Consider the following 20,057-nt stretch of genomic DNA (forward strand, 5'->3'; position numbering starts at 1 on the left):
ATAAACAGGGAGTTCCTGTCATGGCCCAGGGAAAACGAATCTGACTAGGAACCATGAGGTTTCGGGTTCGATCGCTGGCCTCCCTCAGCAGGTTGAGGATCCAGTGTTGCCATGAGCGGTGGTGTAGGTTGGCAGCAGTAGCTCCAATTTGACCCCTAGCCTGGGAACCTCCATATGCTGTGGGTGCAGCCCTAAAAAGCAATTTAGAAAAAAAAAAAAAAAAAACAGAAACAGAAAACCTACTTTTTAAAAGTCATAAAGTCAAAATAATTTATAGACAAGTTCTTTCAAATATCTAAGGAGAAGATGGTTCCTATTTAATCTGTTCCAAAGTATTAAAAATATGGAAAGCTTCCCAATCTGTTTAATGAAGATGGTACAACTATGATATGACAGCCAAAAAAACCACACAGAATCTAAACCAATATCACTTATAGCTTAGATGAGAAATTCTAAATAAATCACTATCAAATTTAACACAGAAATATGTTGAAAGTACACCATGCCCAAAGTAACATTTTTCTCCAGAAGTGCAAGGATGGATCAACATTAGGAGAAAAATTTTTTTTTTTTGGCTGTGGAAGTTCCTGGGCCAGGGATTAAACCCACATCATAGCAATGACCCACACCACAGCAGGGACAACACCAGATCCTTAACCAGTTGAGCTACCTCTACCTTATCTAAACTATAATTTCTGTTCACTATCGCATTACCCTATTTTGTTTTTCTAAAGCACTTGTCACTTTCTGAGTTTATCTATTTCTGTTTTTCTTGTGTTTGCTTATCTCCTCTCCTTCCCATGCCGTCACTCTCATTGCCCCTTCCTCTCTGCTACACCACACACTGGAATATAAACTTTTTTTTTTTTGGTCTTTTTGCCTTTTCTAGGGCTGTACCTGTGGCATATGGAGGTTCCCAGGCTAGGGGTCTAATTGGAGCTGTAGCCACCGGCCTACACCACAGCCACAGCAATGCCAGATCCGAGCCACATCTGTGACCTACACCACAGCTCATGGCAACCCCAGATCCTTAACGCACTGAGCAAGGCCAGGGATCGAACCAGCAACCTCATGGTTCCTAGTCGGATTTGTTAACCACTGAGGCACAACGGTAACTCCTGGAATATAAACTGTATTAGAGCAGGTCTTTCTTACTAATTAATTCTGTGCCTAACACAGCATTTTTTTTTTTTTAGCGACTTAAGTGATTGTAAACAGGAAAAGTCTCAGTGAACTAGAAATAGAATTAAAAAAAGAAAAACTAATAGCCAGTGTCATACTTAGTGGTAAAGCAACTTATTTTCATTAAGGTCAGCCACTAAACAAGGCATTATTTAACATTATTCTGAATATTTTATCTGATCTGAAGCTACATGCCTAATAATGAAAAGCCAGAACTTTTAATGCTTCTGTATACCTTATTTTATTGTGATGCTTTCATTTGCAAAATGAAGATCACAAAGTATGTAGGGGGTTAAACTCAAATTTCAGGTCTCAACCCACAGAAAATCAGTTCCTCTTCTGCAAAAATGAGGATAACAATACTTATTAACCACTTGGGTTGCTGTGAAGGTTAAATGAAGTAAAATATATTAAAATGCCTAAATGGAGTTCAATAAACATGTCTCTTTTTATTCCTTTCCAAGGTAAGCACGAGATCAAAGAATGGATTTCAAAGGTAGAAAACCATTTATCTTCTGTTACATATTTGAAGTTTTTAAATGATGGTATTACCATTTACAATAGCCAAATAAAAATAAAATATCTAGGCATAAACTTTACAAAAAATATCCAAAGCTTATATAAGGGAAACTATATAATTTACTCCTAAAAAATACAAAAGTAGATTTGAACAAGTGGAAAGATATGTTTCTTGCATAGTGTTACTCACTTTATTATAATGTCTGTTTTTCCTAATTTAATTTATATATTTGAGACAATCCCAGTAAAATACTATCGGGATTTTTTTCCCTGGAACCGAGTAAGTTTTTACATGGTTCATTAGAAAGAATAAGCAAAAATAGGCATTAAAATGATGAAAAAGAAGTGCAATGGGGGTATGGCTGTAAGTCCTTTAAACATGTTATAAAGTCTCCATAATTACAATAGGATGGTATTGGTGCATGAATAGAGACCAAGGGAATAGACTAGAAAAATCAGGATGTGGACTTAATTGTGTATGAAAATTTTAGCATCTGATCAAGGCCCTATTAAAGTCAGTGGGCTAAGGGATTCACGTTGTGGTGTGGTGGAAATGAATCCAACCAGTATCCATGAGGATGTGGGTCTGATCCCTGGCCTTGCTTAGTGGGTCTGGGATCTGGTGTTGCCTTAAGCTGTGGTGTAGGTCCCAGATATGGCTCAGATCCCACATTGCTGTGGTTGTGGTTTAGGCCAGCAGCTATAGCTCTGATTTGATCCTTAGCATGGGAACTCTATATGCTCAAAGCACAGCCCAAAAAGCAAAAAAAAAAAAAAAAAAAAGACTAAAGTTTGACTTTTAATACTTTAATAAATGGTATTGAGATTAATTGCATAGCCATTTAGAAAAAAGATAAATTTGATTCATTCCTTAACTGTACACCAGGATAAATTCTAAATGGAACAGATATTTCAAATTGGAAAATGAAACCTTACAAGTACTTGAAGGCAGTATGAGTGTGTTCCTTTATAACCTGGGAGTTGGGAAAACTTTCTTAACTATGACTCAAAATCCATTAACAGTAATGAAAAAGATGATAGAAATAAAATTTTGATATGCAAACAACAACATTCACTGGGCTAAAGATATGAACAATTCACATAAAAGAAGTGAATTTAGTTCTTAACCATTTGAAAAAATGTCCAACAACTGGTAATAAGAGACACAAATTAAAATTACAGAGGTACTGCTTATATCCTATCATATTGGTAAAAATCCCCAAATTTGACAATACATTTTGGAATGAGGCTGTGGAAAACAGATAATCTAAGCTCATACGTGGTGGGAATACAAAATAATGCAATTCCTATGAAGGAAATTTGGCAATATCTAGCAAAATTATATATGTATTTATCCTTGCCTCAGCAATGCCACTTCTAAAAATTTATCCCAAAGGTATTCCAGCAAAAATAAAAACCTGTATATGAACAAGGCTACCCGTTGTAATTATTTGTAAGAACAAAGACTGGAAACAACTCAAACACCTACCAAATAGTGGACTAATTGTATAAACTGTGATATGTTTACATCATGGGATAATATCTTTTGTAAAAAAGAATGAGGAATATTTCCATATATTACAGTATGGAGACTTACATATTGTTAAGTAAACAAAAAGTGAAACTATGAATACACATATTTGTTTATTTAAAAAATAAAAGAATAAGAATAGAGAAGAAATAAATGACATTGAAAATGGGAAGTCAATAGGAAAAAAAAAATCAATGAAACCAAATTTGAAATTATTTGAAAAGATCAGTAAAATCAATAAGTCTTTAGTCAGGCTAATAAAAAGAAAGAAAGAAAAAGAACACAAATTACTAATAACAGAAATGAAAGAAGGACATTACTACAGATCCTGTGCATTAAAAGAATAATAAAAGAATACTATGAACAATTCAATGCCCATAAATTTGATAACCCATACAAAATGGATCATTTCCTTAAAAGATACGATCTGCTAAAACTCACAAAAGAAGAAACAGACACTCTGATTAGGCATATATCTATTAAAAAAAATTAAATCAATAGCTAATATCCTTCCAAAACAGCCCAGAAGTGTTCATTGATGAATTCTACCAAACATTTAAGGAAGAAATTATACCATGTTTTAAAATCTATCAGAGGACAAAAACAGAAAGAATATTTCTGGTCTCATTCTATCAGACCAACATTTCTCTAATACCAAAGCCATATAAAGATACTACAAGAAAACTAGAAACCAGTGTCTCTAATGAACATAGATGTAAAATACCTTTAAAATGTTAGCCAACAGAATCCACAAATGTATAAAAAGAATTATGCACTATGACCAACTATGATTTATCCTAAGTATTCCAGACTGGTTTATCATTCAAAAATCAATTAATGTGATCCATCACATCAGTAGGCTAAAGAAGAAAAAGCACATGATCATATCAATAGATACCTAAGAAGCATTTGACAAAATCCAACACTCATTCATGATTAAAGAAAAATTTCAGTAAAATAGGAATAGGGGGAATTTCCTCAACTTGATAAAGAATATTTACCAAAATATTACTGCTAACATCATACTTGATGATGAGAAAGGAGAACATTTTCCACTAAAATAAGGTTCAAAACAAGGATGTTTCCTCTCACCACTCCTTTTCAATATCATATTGGAAGTTATAGCTAGTGCAGTATGACAAGAAAAAGAATTAAGAAAAGGCATACAGATTGGGAAGAAAGAAAGGATCTGGTTTTTGTCCACAGATCACATGATCATCCATGAAGAAAATCCAAAAGGACAGACAAACTCTTTGAACTAATAAGCAATTATAGCAAGTTTGTAGGATACAAAGTTAATACACAAAGGCCAATCACTCTCATATATATCAGCAATGAAGAAGTGGAATTTGAAATTAAAATCAATACCATTTACATTAGCATCCTACCAAATGAAATACTTAGTTATAAATATAAAATGATACATATAAGCTCTATATGAGGAAAGCTATAAAACTGGTGAATGAAATTAAAGAACAAAATAAATAGATATTCCATGTTCATGGATAGGGAGATTTAATACGGCCAAGTTTCAGTTCTTCCCAATTTGATTTATAGATTCAATGCAATCCCAATCAAAATGCCAGCAAATTGTGGGGGTCAACAAATTGATTGTATAGTTTATATGGAGAGGCAAAAAACCCAGGATAACCCACAAAATATTTAAGGATGAGGTTGGAGAACTGATACTTCCCAACTTCAAAACTTACTATAAAGCTACAATAATCAAGACAGTGTGGCATTGGTGAAAGGACAGACCAATAGATCAATGAAAATAATAGAGAGTGCAGAAATAGCCATATAAATTTAGTCAGCTGATCTCTGACCAAAGAGCCAAGACAATACAATGGAACAAAGATCGTTTTTTCAACAAATGGTGCTATAATAAATGGATATCCACATGCAAAAAATGAATCTAGACATGGACCTTAACATGAGTTAACCTTAAATTAACTCAAAGTGGATCACAGACCTAAATATAAAAGACAAAATCATATAACTCCTAGAAAATAACATAGGAGAAAATCTTTGTGATTTTGGATATCGTAATAACTTTTCAGACACAACACCAATGGCACAATCTGTGAAAGAAAGAATTGATAAACTGGATTTTATTAAAATTAAATTTTGTGCTCTGAAAAAAGTAATGTCAAGAGAAGACAAGTCACAGACTGGGAGGAAATATTTGCAAAAGATACATCTGATAGGAGTTCCCATCATGGCTCAGTGGTTAACGAATCCGACTAGGAACCATGAGGTTTTGGGTTCTATCCCTGCCCTTGCTCAGTGGGTTAAGGATCCAGCATTGCCATGAGCTGTGGTGAAGATTGCAGACTCAGCTTGGATCGCTCATTGCTGTGGCTCTGGTGTAGGCTGGCAGCTACAGCTCCAATTAGATCCCTGGCCTGGGAACCTCCATATACCATGGGAGCAGCCCCAGAAAAGGCAAAAAGACGACAAAAAAAAAAAATTGATAAAGAATCTCTTATTAAAACATACAAAGAAACATAAAACAGCATTAAGAAAGTAAGCAATCCAATAAACAAATGGACAAAATATCATAAGACACCCCAACTAAGCAGATGTACAGATGACAAAATTTGAAAAGATGTTCTACATTACATCGCATTAAAACAACAATAAGCTAGCACTACACACCTATTAAAATGGCCAAAATCTGCAACATGACAACAACAAATTCTGCCAAGAATGCAGAGCAACAGGAACATTCATTGCTGGTGGGAATGTAAAAATGGTACAGTCACTTTGGAAGATAGTTTGGCAGTCTTTTACAAAACTAAATGTACTCTTATCTTTGATCAAACAGTTGGGCTCCTTGGTATTTACCCAAAGGAGTTGAAAACTGATGTCTACACGAAAACTTGCATATGGATATTTATTCATAAAGCAGCTTTACTCAAAGTTGCCAAGAGTTGGAAGCAGACAAGATGTTCTTCGGTAGGTGAGTGGATAAACTGTGATACATCCAGACAGTGGAGTATTATTCACTGTTAAAGAGAAATAAGCCATTGACCCCATAAAAAGACCTGAAGGAAACTTAAGTGCATATTCTTAAATGAAGAAGCCAATCTGAAAAGGCTACAGTTGAATGATTCCAACTATATGACATTCTGGAAAAGGCAAAACTATGGAGACAAAACTAAAAAGACCAGGTGTTGCCAGGAGTTGGGGGTTGGAAGGAAGAGATAAATAGGTAGAACACAGAGGACTTTTAGGGCAGTGAAAATATTCTGTATGATACCATAATGATGGATACATTTGTATCCACACCCACAGAATGTAAATACCAAGAGTGAATCATAATGTAAATCATGAACTTTGGGTAACAATAATGTACTAATGTTAGGTTCATCAATTGTAATGGAGGTAGTACTCTATTGGGAATGTTGATATTGGGAGAAGCTATTGGGGGTGGGTAGCAGGTATATGGGAAGTCCCTGAAGTTTATCCTCAATTTTGCTGCGAACATTAAAGTTCTCTAAAAAGATTAAGTCAATAAAAATAATAATGAAAAACAAATAAAAGAAAAAAGTGAAAAAAAATTACCTATAGTGAGAGAATAGATGAGAGGGAAGAAAGGATAGAAGCTAGACTTCTTTGAATATACCTCTTTTTGTAGGTGTGATGTTAGAATCAGTTAAATGTTTTGCATAATTTTAAAACAATGTTACAGTTTTAAAAGCAATCCCTGAGGAGTTTGTGGCGCAGTGGAAACGAATCTGACTAGGAACCATAAGGTTGTGGGTTCAATCCCTGGCCTCACTCAGTGGGTTAAGGATCCGGCGTTGCCGTGAGCTGTGGTGTAGGTTTCAGATGTGGCTAGGATCTGGCGTTGCTGTGATTCTGGCGTAGGCCGGAGGCTACAGCTTTGATTAGATCCCTAGTCTGGGAACCTCCATATGCCAAGGGTGCGGTCCTAAAATGACAAAAAAAAAAAAAAAAAAAAAAAAAAAAAAAGCAATCCCTGAAAAAAACAGAAGCAAAATGATTTAAATAAACCTGTGTATCCAGTGGGTGGCAAAACTACACAGAATGGAATTATTCTGAGAATTTAAATCTGTTAATTTTTTTTTTCTTTTTGGCTACAGCATGCAGTGGTTTGATGTGGGATCTTGTTCCCAGGCCAGGGATTGAATCAGGGCCTGTGGTCATAAAAGCACCAATTCCTAACCATGAGACCACCAGGGAACTACCTTTAAATATGTAATTTGATTGAATATTTCTAGTGGGATTTACTCTAAGAACAAAAAGGGCTACAAACTAATCTTAAACTGTTTTCAGTAATTAGATGATTTGGTATAGTGTTATAATTGTTATTTTAAGGCTGTTGTATGTATATTATGGGATAAAATGAGTACATATTTATGCTGGTGTTATTGAGAACTCAGCTTTTTCAGTGCAGATGAACAGAGATACAGATGTAAGATCAATGAAATTAAGTAAAAAACAAACTCCATAGCATTGAATTTGAATAGAAACTATCAATATACGGAGTTCCCGTTGCGGGGGAGTGGTTAACGAATCCAACTAGGAACCATGAGGTTTCGGGTTCGATCCCTGGCCTTGCTCAGTGGGTTAAGGATCCGGCGTTGCCATAGGCTGTGGTGTAGGTTGCAGACTCAGCTTGGATCCCGAGTTGCTATGGCTCTGGCATAGGCTGGCAGCTACAGCTCCGATTAGACCCCTAGCCTGAGAACCTCCATATGCCGCGGGAGCGGTCCTAGAAAAGGAAAAAAAAAAAAAAAGAAAGAAAAAGAAAAGAAAGAATCAATATGGACTCATGATGAATTTTATCTTAAACTTTTTTTCCAGTTCTGCTCATTGAAACTGCCTAGGAACCATTATTAATCCAATAGCTCTAGGCACCCCTAATGCCCAGATTGTTCAAAAAATAATTCCTTTCCTTTTTTTTTTTTTTTTTTTTTTTGTCTTTTTGGGGCTGCACACACGCATGGAGGTTCCCAGGCTAGGCGTCAAATCAGAGCTATAGCCGTCAGCCTATGCCACAGCCACAGCAAGGCAGGGTCTGAGCCTCGTCTGCAACCTGCATCACAGCTCATGGCAACACCAGATCCTTAAACCACTGAGCAAGGCCAGGGATTGAACTGGCATCTTCATGGATGTTAGTCAGATTCGTTAACTGCTGAACCATGACGGGAACTCTGGATGAAAAATAATTTCTTACTGAAAGGAATGTGCTTTTGGGGAGAAATGACTGATTTCAGGTCTGGCTCAGAAAATACACAGTATAAACCTGAAATAACTTTTTTAAAATTAGAAATCAAAGAGGCTTCCAAGACTACTGAGTTCTTGTAAAAATAAAGGTGCCAACCTGAACAAGTCCCACAGCGGCAAAATTTGAACATCAGTAAGGATAATGGCAATGCATTGAAGCATACCAAATATGCCTAGATCCATGAGTTCACAATCACACTTAAAAAGAAATTAAGAAGTATGCAAAAGGAGAACTCTTAATTTGAAAACTCATAAATAAAAGGAAAGAATCAAGCATTTGTCATTTCCCTTCCTCCCTCCCTTCCTTCCTTTCATCCTTCCTTCTGTCCTTCCTTCCTTGTCATTCCTTTCTTGTACAACAGGTACCTTAGGGTAACCAAATAGTCCATTAAGGGAAGCCTTCTGTTTTTCTTTTCTTCTTTCTTTCTTTCTTTCTTTTTTTTTCTTTTTTTGTCTGTGTCTATAGCATATGGAAGTTTCCCGGCCAAGGATCAAACCCATGCCACAGCAGTGACCCAGGCCTCTGCAGTGGCAACTCTGGATCCTTCACCCACTGCACCATAAGAGAAATCTGGGAAGCTTCTGTTTTTAGAAGTATAGTAGTAGCTAATATACAAAGAAAGAATGATGGAATCAAAATATTACTATTGCATAATCTCTAATTAGTTTATGAATCTTGGAAACAGTTATCAGTGGCTGAAAACATCCCCAATTGAGAGATAATTGTATATTATATACTCCCTGATAGAGATACCCAGTACCACACATGAAGTAGTTTGAAAAAAAAAAAAAAATCAAAGTTGTAGACCTAGCCACAGATTTATAGTAAACAGAGAGAAAGAGAAAAAACATGTTAAATGACACAACAGGAATGCAATCAGTAAAATCTATACATGAAAGCTATGGGATAAATGATGAAAAATCAGATTCCAAGGAAAATCTTGTTTCCAACTCATCTTGGAACAACCACACAAGCCAGAGAATCTTTGCACAATATAGATACAAGCCTAAGAAGAAATATAATAAATATTATGTGTGGAACCTTCCCTGCCTCAAAACCCAGAACTTTTCCTTATAATGATGATAATTCAAAGGGATTGGAAAATCATTTTCATTTTCCTTATTGGACTTACCAGTCTCCCATTTGCAAGTAAACTTCCTTTCTTGCATATTTTCATTGGTCCAATAAGCCCGGTGAATATATCTTTGGTGGGATCCACGGCAGAGTAATACATCTTAGTTAGACAGACAGGATCTTTGTAAGTGGGCCCCACTTCTTTGGGGACAGTCCATTCATAGGTGAATGTTTCTTTGGGCGCCACATGTGAGGCAGAAGGAGGCACATCTTTAAGAAAAGTCACATTGGAGAGGTGAAGAATGCTTTCTAATGTGGCCATTTGAGCCACGGAGTAGACTGGATTTAATCCAGGACAACCTACTTCTGTGCTCCTTTTTATGAATTACAATGGAATCCTATTTGTGCTCTGGTGTCAGGTCACAGATAGGTAGGAATTCCTCCAGGAAATCTCCTCTAAACCTCTGTCTGAGATTGGTGCCTGCTATAGTCTGATTGTTTATGTTTCCTCCAAATTCACACACTGGCATCCTAATGCCCCAGATGATGGTGTTAGAGGGAGGCCTTTGGGAAGTGACTAGGTCATGAGAGTGGAGCCCCTCTGAGTGCGATTAGACTGACAAAAGAGTACCCTAGCCCTTTCCTCCACGTGAGGATACAAGTCTGAGACTCAGAAGAGGGTCATCACTGGTCAGCCTTGACATACCTAAGCACTTCGATATAATAGTATATTTTGTGTCATTAAAATTATATTTATAAAATATTTATAATGCTAAGAAAGCAAACTCTAGGTTCAAAATCATACTGGTAAGTGTATTTATATACTATGATTTCACACACATGTAAAACATACTAGGTACACAGAAGAAAGAGTAGAGGAATTATACAAAAATACAACAGTGGCTGACTATAGAACTCTGATAATATTTTTGGCTACACCTTTTGATATTTTTCAAATATTCTAACATGTATATCTAATAAGTGCAAGAATATTTTGCAAATTTAACAATCACCCAAAGAGAACTCTGGAAAAGGGTAATTGACACAATCCAAATAAGTTAATACCACAATTGTCAATAATCACTCATTAAAGCAGGACAAAATTCCGTAAGTCAACTGGAAATGGTAGAGAAAGAGGTTTACTTGCTGCCTGGCATGATGCTTGAGGATGGCATATGAGCAGTTTCCTCAGAAGTTCCTGCCTTCGGTTTTGGCAGCCTGACAGTTTTCCTGGGGTAACCAGCATAGTAGGTAATTAAACATTATCATTTGGTTACAGAGTGCTGTACTCACTTTCACTTGAAGAAATGTAATGTGAGGCATAGTATGTGCCCTCCTGGCTCTTACTGACTCTCACCCCAGTGGGCTCAATACTGAGGGGATATGCTCCTTTGTTACGGAAGGTGACTCGGATGGTGTCTCCCACCTCTGCCCAAATGACAGGACCTAGGGACAAAGAGAGTTATTATCCTCCCTGGTAACACAGATAAAAAGACACTTTTCTCTGCCCTGTCCTCTGTCTGGTAAGAACTACTGGAAGCAACATGCTTTTTGCAGCAAACAGAAAGCTTGGTTGGTTATCTATTTATGTACTTATTTATTTTAGTGCCACATGTGCTATGTATGGAAATTCCCAGGCTAGGGGTTGAAGTGGAATTGTAGCAGCCTGCTTAGACTACAGCCACAGCAACACAGGATCCAAGCCGTGTCTGCAACCTACAGCTCACAGCAACACTGGATCCTTAACCCACTGAGCAGGGCCAAGGATCAAACCTGCATCCTCATGGATACTAGTCGGGTTTGCTACTGCCAAACCACAGTGGGAACTCCAAAGCTTGGTTTTTTAAAAGTCTGTTATCACTTTGACATGGGGAGGCTGGAAAGAAATGAGAAAGGCTTTTCTTTCCCCCCTGCAGCATATGGGAGTTCCTGAGCCAGAGGATTGAATCTGAGCTGCATCTAAAACCACAGCTGCAGCAACAGTGGATCCTTAAGCCCCTTTACCACAGTGGGAACTCAGAGAAGAGCTTTTGAATTAACTTGTTACTATTTTTATCCAAGTCAGTGCACAGGCTTCTTACCTCTATAAAAAACTATTCCCAGTGGGTACACTCTTCTCATTCTAGTTTTTTGTTGCTAGATGTTTGTTATTTGTGCTAAGAGCCAGGAAAATGCTATAAATCTTCATCACCCAAAGGGACTAAGTTAAATTGTCTTGGATGTGAAAAGTAAAATCTCTGTGGATTTTCTATCACCAAAATTAATATTACTACTAAATAGAGAACACAACCACAGATATACAGTACATAAATATTTTTACATAATACATAAAATGAAATTTATTGAGAGCGTCTTATGTGCTCTTCTGAGTATTTACGTGTATTAACTTATTTAATCCTTACAAACTTTATGGGGTAGGGACTCTGCTGTTATTATTGTTCCCATTTTACAGAAAGGGAACACGCACAGAAAGTTGAGTACTTTCAAAGGTCACACAGCTGATAAGTGAAGATTGAGGACAGTCTGAATCCACCCGCTTGCTCTTTCACCCAAGTGCCTGAGCAAGAACAGGTATCTGGGCTCTGCCTCAGGGCAGTGTGCAGAAGGCTCTACAACAAACCCAGCCTGTCTCTTTAGTAGCCTGGATTTTATTTCTAAGGAAATATATCTTTAGCAAAGAGCAGAGGCTAATAGCTTTGCCTATTGAAACACTCTCACATAAATATGCAATTCCCCTTTACCTCTTTGAAGAAAAAAAAGGTCATCATTTGTTTTCTTTTTTTTTTTAATCTTATTTTTGGCCTTTTCTAGGGCTGCCTCCGCAGCATATGGAGATTCCCAGGCCAGTGGTCTAATCGGAGCTGTAGCCACCGGCCTACATCAGAGCCACAGCAACTTGGGATCCAAGCCGCACCTGCAATCTACACCACAGCTCACAGCATCGCCAGATCCTTAATCCACTGAGCAAGGCCAGGGATCGAACCCGAAACCTCGAAACCTCGTGGTTCCTAGTTGCATTCATTAACCATTGAGCCATGATGGGAACTCCAAAAAAAAGTCATCATTTGAAGGTAGCCTGAGTTTAATATTGAAGATTTACTACTGGTAATTTACATTTAGAAAAATAATTAGCTGCTGCATTTGATTGATGATTGATATTCCACGGCCACAGTTTATATGTAGAAATCATGCTGCAAGTTCTGAAACTTCTTTTTCTTTCTGAGGTTGGTTGTAGCTCAGGGGAAGAGTACATCAGGCATAAATATTCTGTACAGACTCACCTAGAATGCCAAGATGTTCCTCTTCAGGTCCTCTCTCCTTTCGATTTGTGAAGGAGGCATCTTTGTACTCACGGTAAACCAGCTTTTTATATGAGCCTCCAATTCTTGTAGAACCACGTGTAAAAAACACCTCTGAAGCACTGCCAAAAGAAAAAGAGTTAATGTGGCACTCAAAAGCAGAATAGAAGCAGGTATTCACATAGGATACCAACTGAAGAGAAAAATTCTGACCAGCACTCAGAATCATTATCTGTGATTTACCAAATACTCGAACAGAAGCAGGTAGTACTAGGCACTTCATACAAAGATGTTCAGTTAAAGGGTGGAGATCATGGCATAGAGATTTTACTTGTTCAAGTGATGGGAACAAATTTCAAGAGGGCCCACATTAACCCCTACAGTTAATTGTCCTTCAATAGAATTTTTTAACCAATTATGAAATGTCTAAAAATACAGTAGCTACTATGTATTGCGTATTAGCCTTTCGAAGCTTCCACTTGTTGTCTGAAACTGGCAAGCCAACAAAGTTGGTATCATTCTCCCCCACTTTACAAATGAAGAAATTAAGTCTCAGAAAGGTGTTTGCCTTGCCAAAACCACACCATTTGTCTCTTCTTCCATTTGACAAATGTACTCAACACCTGCACTTTGCCAGGAACCCTGTTAGGTGCTGGTGACACACCCATAAGCAAGCTGGACCCATCCTTGTCCGCATGGACTTTATGTCTGTCCCCAAAGACAGGCTACAAACCAATCAATATAAGAAAATGTAATAAGCACAGGGTGTTATAAAATATTTCTTCTGAGTTTGGGGGAAGCGGTGGGGAGAAGACCCAAAGGCTTTACAGAGGAAGTAATTTTTTACAACTATCTAGAGAAGAAGTGAAGTTAAAAAGATGGAGTATGTATGGTGGGGAGAATGGGGCAGGTGTTTACGAGGAGGAAACAGCCTGCAGGAAAGCTCAGAGGAGAGAGTATGGCATGTTTTTAGACTAGGGCGGGAGCATAGCAGGCAGGGCAGAGCAGAGGAGTGGAGAGTGAGGCTTGGAGAGATGGGGGAAGGATCTAGTTAAGGTTTCATATCCCATCTCAGGGCAGTGGGAAATCTTTGAAACATTAAAGCACTCAGGATTAGGGTTTTAGCGATCCCTTAGGCAGTGGCAAGACTAAGGTAGGGAGATCAATCAGCAGGCTACTTTTAAAATCTCAGTAAGGAGTTCTGTGGTGCAACTAGATCAGCCATGTCTCTGGAGCACTGGGACACAGGTTCAATCCCCGGCCTGGCACAGTGAGTTAAGGCTCTGTCTTAGGTCACAACTGTGGCTCAGATCTGATCCCTGACCCAGGATCTCCACATGCTGCAGGGCAGCCAAAAAATAAAAAGAAATTAAAAAAATCTCAGTGAGGGGTAGTGATGACTTCAGATGTGCTGGCAAAGAGGCTGGAGAGAAGCAAACAACTTTCCAAGATATTTAGGATGTAATGAGGCATCATTTGATGAGGAGAGAAGAAGGGATTGATTAAGGAGAGAGGGATCAAGGGCTTGAGTGATGGATGGTGATAGCATTCAAGCAGAGGAAAATACTCAGATTTGTGTTCTAAGTTGGGTTTATATTTGGACCTGTTGATTTGGAGGGGTCTCATCCAAGTGGGATGTCCATTAAGCAGTTCAAAATGCAAATCTGCAATTTATAAAAGCCTTTCTTGGCTGGAGATACAGCTTTGGGAATCACCGCATCTGGATGTCAGTGTAGTGCGGACTAAAGTCTCTGCTTCAGGAATCACAGGCTTGGGTAAGAGCCAGATCCAGCTATTGACCTGTTGTTTGTCATGAGTAAATTACTTAACCTTTCCAAGTAGATGTGTGGTAAATAACGCTTCTCAGAAGAAGAGGTGACATTTGAGCAGAGACTTGAAGCAGAGGTGTGGCATAACTTTACTGACATTTTTCAAAGATCACTTTGGCTATTTTAGGAGTAATGGACTGTAGAAAAGGAAGACTGAGGCAGGAAAAACATCTGGTAGGCCATGAGATATGTACAAGATGTAACTTCTCTGCATCAAAGGACACAATCAAGAGAGTGAAAAGAAAACCTGCAGAATAAGGAGAAATATTTGTACAGCGCATATCTCTGACAAGGGATTAATATCCAGAATATAAAAAGAACTCTTATAACTTAACAACAACCAAAAAACTCCCAAACAACCCACATAAAATTAGGCAAAGGAAGACATTTCTCTAAATTTTCAACAAACACATGAAAAAATGCTCAGTATTACTAATCAGGGAACTGGAAACCAAAACCACAATAAGATACCTCTTTGCACTCATTAAGATGGCTATTAATTAAAAATGGAGAAAGGGGAAACTGCTGAAGGAGGTGCTGCCTGCCATAGGCCAGAACCTCCACTTCCAGGGCCTCTTCACCAAGTGTCAGGAACAGCCTCACATCCTGAGAGACAATAAGCCTGCCCAGGCCTATCTCAGCCACAGCAAAGGCAGGGCTGCCTCTTACCTCGCTGGGCCACGGGAGGATGAAGACATGCTGGCAGGGAGTGGGCTAACCTGCCCCAGCCCCAGCCCAGCCCCCTGGGTGAACTTCCTCTGTGTCCTGGGCCGATGGCCCCTCAGGGAGGCAGCTCTGCCCACAATTCATTCCTCCTTCCAGGATCCCAGTGTGGAGCAGGAGCCAGTGAGGCATTCCCGGCCAGCTGTCTCTAGCACGGCCTCAAGGTGGACACTAGCCCCTGCTGCTGGAGGTGTTGTGCTGCTCCCACTACAACAAATGAGCCATGTGTGAGAGAGAGCCTGGAGACGCTAGAGTACCATGTGGTCAGTGGATTGACCTCAAACAGTAGTGTACACTGTAGTCAATGGACTGCCTGGAGATGCCTGTGTACTGTGTGGTCAGCGAACTTCCTGGAGATGCTAGTGTTCTGTGCAGTCAGCAGATTGACCTCAAACACTAGTGTACTCTGCAGTCAGCAGACTGCCTGGAAATGCTAGTGTACTGTGTGGTCAGTGGACTGAGACCTATGTGAAAGGAAAGGTTATCCAACCCACGGACTATTTTTGAACCAGAATTTGCGAACTTGTAATACGGAATTTTCCTTTTGGCCAATAATCAGGATTTCCCTATATGTCACTTGGACATTGGTCACTTGTAGGAAATTTAAACCCTAATTTTGACAGCTACATTGAACATGATTTGTACTGAAATTAACTTGTCTAGCTTCATTTGGTTTTAATTTTTAAATGTTTATAAAAATAGACTTTGGGGTGAATAGGATGGAGGGTGGGTGATTTCTTTTGTAAGTGTAAGATAAACGAACACGCATTAGATACCAAAAAAAAAAAAAAAAGGAAAATAAATGTTGGCAAGGATACGGAGATATTGGAACCCTTGTACATTGCCGGTGGGAATGTAAAATGGTACAGCTACTGTGGAAAACCATAAGGTGGTTCTTCAAAAAATTAAAAATAGAATTATCATATGATCAAGCAATTTCACTCCTAGTTATATACCCAAAAGAATTGAAAGCAGAGACCTCAACTGATACTTATATGCCAATGTTCATTATTCATAATAGCCAAAAGGTAGAAAACACCCAAATGTCCATCAACAAACAGGTAGATGGATAAATGAAACATGGTATATGAATAAAATAGAGTATTATTCAGCCTTAAAGAGGAATGAAATTCTTTTTGTTTGTTTGTTTGAGGAATGAAATTCTGATGTATGCTATAGCATGGCTGAATCTTGAAAACATCACGCTAAATAAAATAAGCCAGACAGAAAAGGACGAATATTGCATGATTCCACTCATATAAGGTGCCTAGATTAGGCAAATTCAGAGAGACAGAAAGTAGGATAGAAGTTATCAGGGGATGGGAAGCTTTTGTTTAATGGACACAGAGTTTCTACTCGGAATAATGAAAAACTTCTAGAAATGAACAGTACTGATGATTACACAATCTTATGTATGTACTTAATGCTATTAGATTTTACAATGCTCTGTTTCCAGAAACAGGAAATTAATTAGTCTAACTGTATTCAGAATTTTCTGAGAATTTTGTTGAGCACTTGACAACTTTTAAGTCTACTCTTTTTCATGGACTCAGAAGTCCTATTTCTCAAATTTTAACTCACTACCAAGCACTTTAATAAATATTTAGCAGTCTAGTTACACAATTTCAGGTACCAATTAAAATTTTAATTGCTAAATGAGGCTTTTATGATTCTTTTATGGGGAAGCATATTTTGAAAATAATATCTTTTTTTTCTGAATTACCTTCCCGGTGCTGTTAAGTTTTCTTTGGTGAAGGTGTCTATTCCAGAGGGTGCATAGTTCCAGATAATTTCCTCAGCAGCGATGTAGTAGTGTCTAACGTGTTTGCCATGGATAGCATCCTCAGATGAAGTCTTTTTACAGTCTTGTACCCTGAAAAAGGCCTGCAAACCAGCTGAAAAACACACAGAAGGAAGACACTGGTTAATGAAACCAATGTTTTTCCTATTCACTTGGTGAAATGACAGATGGAAATTGAAGAAATGGACAGCTAGAAACAATTCTATAAACAACAGTTGTAAAGATATCACTCATGGAAAATTCAGACAGTGAAAAGAATTTCTCTATATGGCACAGAGAAGTGATATTACTAGTGTTTTAAAACATGTGGAACCCATTACTTTGGGGTTTCACTATGGAGTTCTTTTGATGAGAAAAAAAATAGGTAATAGGTAAATAATGTGGGGAGAAATGAATATTCACTGTGTTTTACTGAGTCTGTGCAGTGACCTTGGCATTAAAATAAATAATGCTTTAATGAGAAAAATTAGATAAGTGATAAAGGGAGGCTTTGCTATATTTTAAGAAACAGGGTGGGTGGAGGAGAAGGAAGAGAGTGAACATGTATTATTATTGTTCTCTCAGATAAAATGGTTATGCACCTGCTGTGCTGGGCCTTCTGTGGCCAAGGTGACATTTGATGAATGAGATTATGTTTGAAGGGCAAAGTAACATACTCAAAACCTTAGATTAAATCTAATTTCTTCAGGAGGATGATATTACAAACTAATATTTTTCAAGAACTAGGAATATATTAGAGAAATGGAGGAGAGATTTAGCATGCTAAACCAAGGAATAGCTAGGCTCAAATAAAGAACAAAACTGGTTATGTTTAATAGAATCAAGTAAAAAAAAAAAGCTACTTTTCAGCACAATACACAAATCTTCTTGTGTTTAAAATATTATGTATTTTACAAATCTGAAAAACTGTATATAGTATTATACTTTTAGGTAGGCCTACACATTCAGGGCCATTTCTTTTTCTAAAAATTAACATATTTTAAGTTTTAATTATTTTATAAATGATCCAGTCTTTAGATTTAAAAAAATTACATTATGATGCATATTGTCATAGGAATAAAAATTAAGTAACCAGTTCAAAGCTCAGATCATTCCAAAGGTATTTAGCTTTCAGATTCTGACTTCCAATCATCACTCTGTTAATGGTATAACTGAGACATGACTCTCTTTTCTTTTCTTTCTTTTTTTTTTTTGTCTTTTGTCTTTTTTGTTGTTGTTGTTGTTGTTGTTGTTGTTGCTATTTCTTGGGCCGCTCCCGCGGCATATGGAGGTTCCCAGGCTAGGGGTCCAATCGGAGCTGTAGCCACCAGCCTACGCCAGAGCCACAGCAACGCGGGATCCGAGCCGCGTCTGCAACCTACACCACAGCTCACAGCAACGCCGGATCGTTAACCCACTGAGCAAGGGCAGGGTCCGAACCGCAACCTCATGGTTCCTAGTCGGATTCGTTAACCACTGCCTCACGACGGGAACTCCCATGACTCTCTTTTCAATTGGCAGTTAATTTCAGGTAAAGGTGCCTTACCTTTCAGATGGTTTAGATTCTGACAGCTAAGCATCCATTCTCCAGGGTTCTGAGCCACCATGAAAGCATCAAAGAGGGTAGCAGGAAAGAGATTGATGGTATCAATGCGGTAGTTCTTATTAGTCAACACTTGCCCATGGAAGAAAGCTGCATGCACATCAATTTCATTACCCATACCAAAAAGATACCATTTTACTCTGTCTTCAGCACACATGGAAAGTCCTGGGAGACTTCCAAAAGAGTATCCATTCACAGCTGTAAGTCAAGAGTAGAGATTGTGACTAACAGACATTGGTGCCTGGAATATTGATAGTTACCTCTACAGAAATAAAAGCAATTTGGGTTGGAAAATACCATGGGTGGCACACATACCGCTATTCCTCCCTCTGTACCTACATCAAAGAGTGTTAATCGATCACAGAACACTTTCATTCTGGACCTGAATTCAGCCTTGGGGTTTTTGTCAACATAGTTCTAGCAGATGAACACAACACTGAAGATGAAATCGTCTTTGTTATAAATTACACCTTGGAATATTCATGTGTGCATTTGAATTTGTGCATATGTACATACATTTATACAAAATGTACACACATATAGTAAATAGAAAAAAAGACTGAAGGTTATTTAGTAATCAACCATGTATCATGGTGGTGGTGATAGTATGGATGATGTCAATGTTTTCTTTTTTGGTTTATCAGAACTTTCCCAGTTTTCTACAGCAAATGTGAATTGCTTTTGTAATAATACAGGGAAGCTTTTTTTTTTTTTTTTTAAGATTGGATGACAAAATTGGAAGAAATATGAAGGAGGAAAGAAGAAATTCAGGGCAAGGACAGTAGGGACCAGTGACCAGAGCCACAAAGACCTAAAAATTCAAAAGCAGGACGGCTTGAGTTTCTTCAAAGAACCTTAAGGACACATTTCAAATAGGGAGGTCCTAGAGTTAAGATGGAAATCAGTTTTGGGAAGCACTGTGAGTTAACCAAATGCAACAGAGGTACCAACCCAGGCCCAACCAGACTAGAAGTTTGAGTCTTTAACATCTATTTTGATTAGCACATAGTAGAGGTTGGATTAAATTATGGAAGAAAGGATCTTCCAGCCAGAAATAAGCAAAAGTTGGAAACAAAAAATCTGTACTTTGTTAATTAATTTTCTGCTTTAACAGAACACTTATTTTTGTGTTCTCAGTTTTTGAGTAAGAGTTATTTTGAAGAAGCTAAATGCAAACAAACAAAAAATCTATACTTATTGGTCTAGCTGGTGTTAAAGTGTTTGATTTTTTTAAGCAGATCCTTATAAACTATGTCACTA

At 37.9% G+C, this 20,057-nt stretch overlaps 1 protein-coding gene across 2 annotated transcripts in view; it reads right to left on the minus strand.

Moving 5' to 3' along the window:
- CP (ceruloplasmin) overlaps nucleotides 1–20,057 on the minus strand; it is a 65,297-nt gene that overhangs the window by 31,978 nt on the left and 13,262 nt on the right. For both annotated transcript variants that reach the window (XM_013991587.3, NM_001267694.2), the window contains 5 exon segments: nucleotides 18,741–18,995; nucleotides 17,138–17,309; nucleotides 12,845–12,984; nucleotides 10,857–11,009; nucleotides 9,622–9,833 (listed from right to left, as the gene is read on the minus strand). In XM_013991587.3, coding sequence (XP_013847041.1) covers nucleotides 9,622–9,833; nucleotides 10,857–11,009; nucleotides 12,845–12,984; nucleotides 17,138–17,309; nucleotides 18,741–18,995 — 932 coding nt within the window.

The sequence above is a fragment of the Sus scrofa genome, chromosome 13, assembly GCF_054392235.1.
Source record: "Sus scrofa isolate SSC_HxYL_T2T_F1_AM1 chromosome 13, Sscrofa_HxYL_maternal_Yorkshire_Landrace_v2.0, whole genome shotgun sequence".
In the NCBI taxonomy this organism is placed as follows: Eukaryota; Metazoa; Chordata; class Mammalia; order Artiodactyla; family Suidae; genus Sus; species Sus scrofa.